This window comes from Pteronotus mesoamericanus, unplaced genomic scaffold (assembly GCF_021234165.1).
Source record: "Pteronotus mesoamericanus isolate MK-2021 breed Mesoamerican mustached bat unplaced genomic scaffold, CSHL_Meso_final contig_130, whole genome shotgun sequence".
NCBI lineage: Eukaryota > Metazoa > Chordata > Mammalia > Chiroptera > Mormoopidae > Pteronotus > Pteronotus mesoamericanus.
The window spans coordinates 23,912,449-23,919,738 of NW_026555060.1; the positions used below are offsets into that span (position 1 = coordinate 23,912,449).

Consider the following 7,290-nt stretch of genomic DNA (forward strand, 5'->3'; position numbering starts at 1 on the left):
TACACTCTACACTACTGACTGTATGGATGCAGCTTTTTTTTTTCATAATTCTTGAGAAATACAGTCTGTATCAGTTTCCTATTGCTACTATAACAAATTACCACAATGCAGAGACTGAAAACAACATGGATTTACTATTTTACAGTTCTGGAAGCCAGAACCCCAAAATCAGTACAACTGGGCTTAAAGTAATGTTAGCAAGGCAGCATTCCTTTCTAGAGTCTCCAAGGGAGAACCCATTTCCTTGCCTTTTCCAGCTTCCAGAGGCTGCTTGCGTTCCACAGCTCGTGCTCTTCCTCCGCCTTCACAGCCAGCTCTGTAACATCCTCCATCTCTCTCTGACTCTGACTCTCTGCTTCCGTTGTCACAGCGTCTCAGACTCTGCGTCCCTCTTGTAAGGATACTTGTTATTAGAGGGGTCCACTTGGATAATCCAAAACAATCTTTCCATCTCAATATCCTTAACTTAATCAATTTTGTAAAGCCCTCTCTGCAACACACAGTACTATATTCAGAGGTCCCAGGGATCAGGGCACGCCCATCTTTGGGGGTCATTATTCCACCTCCCACAGGGTCTGTGTGGTTAGAGAGCACTATTATCTGAGGTCACCTTTCTTCTCGCCGCCTGGGTTTCCTCATCTCCAGAACAAGGAGTATAAACTTGACCTTCAAGATGCTTCTGATATTATATAAATACATCTATCTTAATCTAAAGACGTCTATATAAAGATCTTATATAAATGCACCTGTAAGATTACATATATTATAAGATAGAAAGGACCTAAAGGGACACCCAGATTTCAAGTCTCACTGATGGAGAACTTCAGGTGTGCTGAGTTGGAGAAGGAGGCTGGAAGGTGAGGCATTAGAGGGACACTTAGGGCCCTGAAATGAAGGTGTCTAGTAGTAATTTGTTGGATATAAAGAAATAGAGGTAGGACACAAGGTTAAGGAAGACTTAGAAAAGGTAGTGTCATTTGCATAAAAGGGTTTAATTAATATAATCTGTAAGGGCTAAATGAAAGAAAATTATTTGTAGACTGACTGGAATCCATGAGGTAGAGGAGCGAGCAAATCATTTCAAGGAGAGACTTGAGCAGAAGGTAGAATCATCTTAAATACGTTGACTGAACTGTTTATTTTTAAGAAAACTTATTATAAACCACTTTCTAAAATATTTAATCGCCTCAAATTTTGCTTTGTACTTTAGTCATCCAAGTGAGAGTGGGTTTTAGCTTACTCAAGAAACTCTTGCCCTATACAAAAATTATACTTTTCTTAATATAGGGCATACTATTGGGTCATAGTATATAATTTCTTTTAAAAAACAATTATTTCATACAATTAATTGGTCTATTAGAGTGCCAAGTTTGATTTTAAAAATACAATCGGTTCCATGTTTGTTGGACTTGAATAATTTAGCTAGAACTGGGGTTTTTAAGAGCTCTGAAATCATACTTGGTGATGTCAAGTGCAAAAGACTTTTTTACAATATTAATCTATAATTGATCAAACGTCAATAGCATTATTGAACTATATAATAATTTCCACAAAACATGCTTCACAAAAGGTACAAAAGGTAGTTGTTATCACAGGACAAATTCTTCCATCTAGTTTTCTGAAAAAAATTTTATCCATTTTTTTCCTTCAATATAGAGTATTGTTTACCAGTCTTGCCAACTTACTTCCAAGTGCTTTTTTAGTAAGCAGTATGTGCTAAAATTACTAAATTAGTATTTATCAACAACAATAAAGATGTCCAGATTTACAAAGATCTCATCACTAATTTGTTCAAAATAAAGAGTTGATTAAAACTTGGTACTTTCGTTTGCAGGCTATTAGCTTAGAAATCCAGGTATCACTTGTATTATAGGACAAATACAAATAGCATACAAAAATAACTCATAAAATCATTCCAAAGACCTTGCCAGAAATTCCCTAGACTTTGCCGTTGCTTCTAGACAGAGCTTTCACACCTGGCTTCAATGAAGTCTAGCAGTTTCCTAGGATGTGAGTCTGTGAGTTTTATTTAGGTATGTTCTTAATACAGTATCAGTATAAGTAGGGCTTTGTTGACTGATCCTCCTCATATCTTGTGTTGCTTCATCAACTTTCAAGTGATCGGGGTGTTCTAAAAACAGAAATTTGAGTTTCACCGAGAATAGACCTCTCAGAAAGAAGAGAGACAGCCAACCTTTCACCTCAAATGTTATGACACTGTAGCTCCTCTGAGATGAACAAAAAGTTAACACATCATTGCGAAATTAGATAATGAGCAGCAAAGTCAAGCTCATACACCAGAAGTTCAAGCCCGAAGTCCTTAACCTAGTTCTGACCTCTTTTGGCACATAAAGCATGCGGGGCTTCGAAAATACATCTCTGAAGAGCACACCTGCACAATTTACTGTTCTTCAACGACAGCCCCTTTTATCAAGCCAACCTCAACGCAAAGTTTGTATGAGATAGAGAAAGGCAAAATCAGTCAATACTTTGGAATAACACTTTCTCTAACATTTCCAAAACAGAAAAAAAAAAGATGCTATAAACACTTTAGAGCAACCTAGATGAAACACTTAATAAAAATATGCGATCATATTCTAGAACTAGTTCAAATTCATGATTAGCAAAGCCTCACTGTGACACCCGATGCCTTTGAAATCCCTTTGCTGATTCAAAGCAGCTACAGTAAGAAGAGAATCTGAAGCCAAACCTTAAATCTTGTCTTAAATATATAAATAGTAAAGTCATGCCAAGAAGTTTTGCAAGATGTTAGGTTCCTCAGATAATAAATATAGTAAAGATTCATTTAATAAAGGAAAGTTATTCCAGTTAGTCCTGAGAATCTAACTGGAATATTACACAGCGTATGACCTGTGTGTTCTAGGTCTCTAAGTTTTTCCCAAGTAATTTCTAAGTCCCACTGGTACACAATGTCTGTGTGTGTACAATTCATGTTCAAAGTATCATTCAAATAAGTTTCGGCAACAGAAGTAAAACTCCTATAAATTAGGTTTCAGAGAAGATAAACTCTGAAGTTTTCTCCTTCATTTTCTGCTAATAACGATGACTGCAGGTTGCATTACAGCAGTGATTTTTAACTGCTGTGCCTCAAGAATTTTTAAAACATGTGATACCTGACTATTTAGTCAGGGACACTGACCTCTTTTCCCTCAGACTGTCAAATTTAAAAATGATAACAATAACCATAGGTGTGAATGAATCAAAACCATGTGTGTTTTTGGTTTTGTTTTTTTTTTTGTCAGATCGGCAAAAACTGTATTTTTGGGTGTGCCACAGAATTTCAGTAATTAGTTCATGTGTGCCATCAGATGAAAAAGGTTGAAAATAGCTGGACTACAGTACATGTACTGTCTTCAACTCTTCGTCAGCGCAAAACAATCTACAAACTGCTGTGGAAAATGCAAAGTGAAATCAGATGTGGCATTTGTCTTCCTTGTGTATGATCAGGGAGAGTAGAGAAAACATGCATTTTAAAACTATGTTACAAGATAAGTGTCAAGATGGTTTGAAGAACTCAGAGTGGCGAAAGAGACCTTAGAATGTCAAAGGAGATACTGTCTTTTTCCATAAAAATGGTACTAGCTCAAAATCCAGACGCCAGGTTGTGAGACCTTGACTTCGGTTAGGGGTCCTGGGCTCAACTCGTTAAAAAGCTATCCCTAGCCAATCAAGGAAGTAATCTAAGTAGAAAAATATTCTACTCAACCATCCCATATACTGAGATTCTCTTAGCTATGGCAATAAATATCCTCACAGGTTGATCATTTCTCTACCTCTTCACAGAACATTCCATTTCTGAGAGCTGAGTTCCCTTATCTGATTTTTACCAGCGAATCTCTGTAAAATGTGGTCTCCAACCTAAACCTAGTAGGCTTCGTCATGACGTTTCTTTCCCCAGCTGAGGCCAACCAAGCCTCCCTATTTTACAAGTGCGTGAACTTAATATTTCTATATACTGCACTTCAAGTGGAAAACAAAAAATTCAACCCCTTCTGTGGAATTCATGGCCTCCTTGAAACGCAAGTATCACTCATTAAAATAGCTGATTCAGAGAGCAGCAGGGTATTAATGAAAGAGGCTACAATTCAACACCAATGATCTAATGTCCTAAACATTCATTTCCTACATGAAGAAATACATGGCTCTTTTGGTATCTTGCCAATGTCCCCCCTTGCATGACATACATTATTACATTTATACACAATTCATAACGGTCATATCATAGGGTAGCTACGGCAAAGGCAATGCATGAAAGAGATGCCGGCAAACGATACAGCAACGGACGGATACGAAAACCTTTCATTCAACATGTAGCTAACAAGCTAAACCCAGTAGACTGTGGGTAGAATCTTACTCCCTGGTACAACATCAAGGGTGGAAGGCCACCCAGGTTCTCTGCTCCTGTATTTGTTACAAGGGAAAAAGAGGATTAGCATGAGGATGGGGGTAAGGCAGAGTCTGACCAAGAGGACCCGAGAGGGAGAGCTCTTCATTCAGCCTGCAGAACTGCCTTCACCAAGACACACACCTTTCTGCAAGGAAAGGGCATGGGCAAGCAGACCGGAGCAGCGGAGCTGGTCTCCAGGGCTGCAGGGGGACCCTCACGGGAGACCCGAGAGGTCCGCGGGAAGCCGGCAGCGGTGTCCTGCGCGGAGGCAGATGCTCCTTTGCGGCGGCCTCACTCACCCTTGTGAAAAGGCAGGCAACAGAGAAGCACCCGATTTTGTCCCCACAAACGCGTGCAAAGGAAGCTTTGGGGTTCCCCCCAAATAAATTCGTGCTTTAAAAACAAAAGACAGGCGCCTGGCCTTCCTCAGAGGCGACCACATTATTTCCAGGGCTGGAAAGCAGATTTGCAGAGGCCAAAGATTAGACAAAAGGCAGGAGCTGGCGACAAACAGACCTGAAAATGATTGTTGTTGTTTTAAAGTGAATAGGCCTCCCAGTTCCAATTCCTTCTCCCCTTCCGAGGGTGATTCCTGGGGCAATGGGGAAATCCCTCAAGGCCTAGAGAAGACGTCGAATAGGGAGGAGGAGGAGAGCCCCCAAAACTTTCCCTAACTGCGGCAGGACGGTGGACCTTGGGGTCCCGGGGTGCCCCAGGGGTAGTGGCCACCCCCTCGCCACCACAAAAAAGAAAAGAATCGAACACAGCCCTCGCGCCCAGGCTTCTAGGATTCCGAGCCCGGAGGGGAGGGCGGGCAGCGGCGACCCGGGGGCTGCCCCTGTGGCTGGGGCGAAGGAGGAGATGGAGACGCTTGCCTTGTCACGGCATAAAGAAAAGGACCTTCGCATGCATTAGAAAGCGCCACCCGAAGCAGCAAAGCTGGTGCCACCCGCACCCCCACCTGTCCCCAGCCCCTCGGAAGCATCTGCTCCAGGCCCCTCGGCGTCCCGGGGCGGCGCCGCCCCCTCCAGAGCGCAGCGCGAGGGCTGCAGGCCCGGCTCCGGCGGCCGCGACACAATGCGGCCCGGGAGCCTCCCCGCCGCCCCCTCTGCGGCAGGCCCGTGGCCCACACAAAAGCCCGCCGGCCCGGCCTCGCCTCGCGGCCCCGTCGCGCACCCACCTTGGGCTCCGGCACCGGGATCCCGCAGCGTCTTGGTCACCGCCTTCCAGACGTGGCAGCCCAGCAGGCAGAGCAGGAGCGCCGCCGACCTGCTCATCTCCGCGCCGCGGAGCCCGGGCCGGCTCGGCCTCGCCGACCACCGGGATGGAGCGGCGCGTCAGAGGCGGCTGGCTGCCGCGCCTGCCTCCATGTCGCCAGGCTCCGCGCGCGCCGGGCCCGCCGTCCAATTGGCCGCGCCCCCGCCCGGCGCGGCGCCGGGCTCCGCAGCCCCCGGCCGCTCCCTCCTCCGCGCACCCCGGTGGGTTCTCCGAAGCGCCGGCGCCGCGGCCCTGCCCACCCGTTAACCCCTTCACGCCCTGCCCCGTCCGCGGGCAGCGCCCAGTTCCTGGGTCCTGGTGCCACCTGGCGGTGGCCGCGCCGCGGGGGAGGATGGTGCGCCCCGGATCTGGGTTTCTGCCGCGCGACGCCGTCCCTCGCTCCCCGCACCCTTGTGCGCCCGCGAGCAGAGCGCGCGACCTTTGGCACAAGTGCAGCCGCATCCCCCCCATTCACCTGTGCTTTGAATAAAAACAACAGCTGCCTTTCAGATCTCAGGCCTTCACACCTGGTTAACTAAGGGTCTCAGGCAGGGTATGACCTGCCTCGGTTTCCTAAGTGTGATGCCTCCCTGCAACTATTCTTGTCCCAATCCTCCTATGCTCTCAGGGTAGATTTGACACCCAGCCTATAGGTCAGCGGGAAGGGAATCCTAAGCCTGTGTAAATTGTCCTAGGCCTCTGTGCCTGAGTATGACAGGTGAGCACCTCCACGTTGAATTGCGCTTAGATATTTCTAGCAGGTTAAAGTGGGTGGGAAAATTTACCTTGATTGAGGCCATAGATACTTTTTCTTCACTTCTGTTTTGCATTTATTACATTGTGGTCTAAGAGGTAGGTATTGTTATCCTCATTTACGGATGAGAAAATAGAGTCTAAGGAGGGTTAAAGAATTTGTCATTAGCACACAGCTGGTCAGTGGCAGAGCTAAGGTTCTAACAGGCTGGTCCCGAGGATGAAGCTCTTCACAACAACCTCATGCTTCCCTTAAGCAGATGTATATTCACCTCCACGCCAATGTCCCATTCTCTCAACTTGCTCCTGTCTGTGTGCCTCCCTCCACATAGCCCTCATGACACCTTTGACTCTCTCTACCCCATCTCCAACCAACACTGCGGAGACCACAGGACCTCTGCAAGGGACCCAGGCTCTAAGGAAATCCATACCAGATTCACCCCCTGCCCTGTACTACCGCCACTAGAACAGTAGACCAGAGAAGGGTTATTACTGAAATTTTATTAATTGGATGTTTAAGCATGGCAGGCATCGTACCGAAAAGAGAATGAAAGATGACACTTGCCCAGTCGACTTGTAATAGACAAACTATTGTGAGACACAAAGAGACAGAACATGGAAAAACCCATATATATGGGTTTTATCATCACCCTCAGGACTGATGCTACAATTAGTGGAAATTGCACATCTGCACAGGATGGCAGATAGTCAGGGAGGCAGAAAGAAAACCCACAATTGGGAACCACCTGATCCCTCTTCCTTCTTACTTCTAGTGTCAAAGCCTCAGGGTCCACCTCAGAGCAAGGGGAGGGAAATGAATAGGGTGACAGTCTAGCTCACCCTCAACAACCAGTTTGGGTGCCAGCCCAAGG

General features: G+C 45.8%; 1 protein-coding gene across 1 annotated transcript in view; it reads right to left on the reverse strand.

Moving 5' to 3' along the window:
• FAM171A1 (family with sequence similarity 171 member A1) overlaps window positions 1-5,743 on the reverse strand; it is a 131,519-nt gene extending 125,776 nt beyond the window's left edge. The window contains exon 1 of the mRNA XM_054593408.1: window positions 5,589-5,743. Within this exon, the coding sequence (XP_054449383.1) occupies window positions 5,589-5,685 (97 nt within the window). The 5' untranslated portion in view covers window positions 5,686-5,743. The remainder of the gene's footprint in view (window positions 1-5,588) is intronic.
• Between the last annotated feature and the right edge of the window lie 1,547 nt (window positions 5,744-7,290).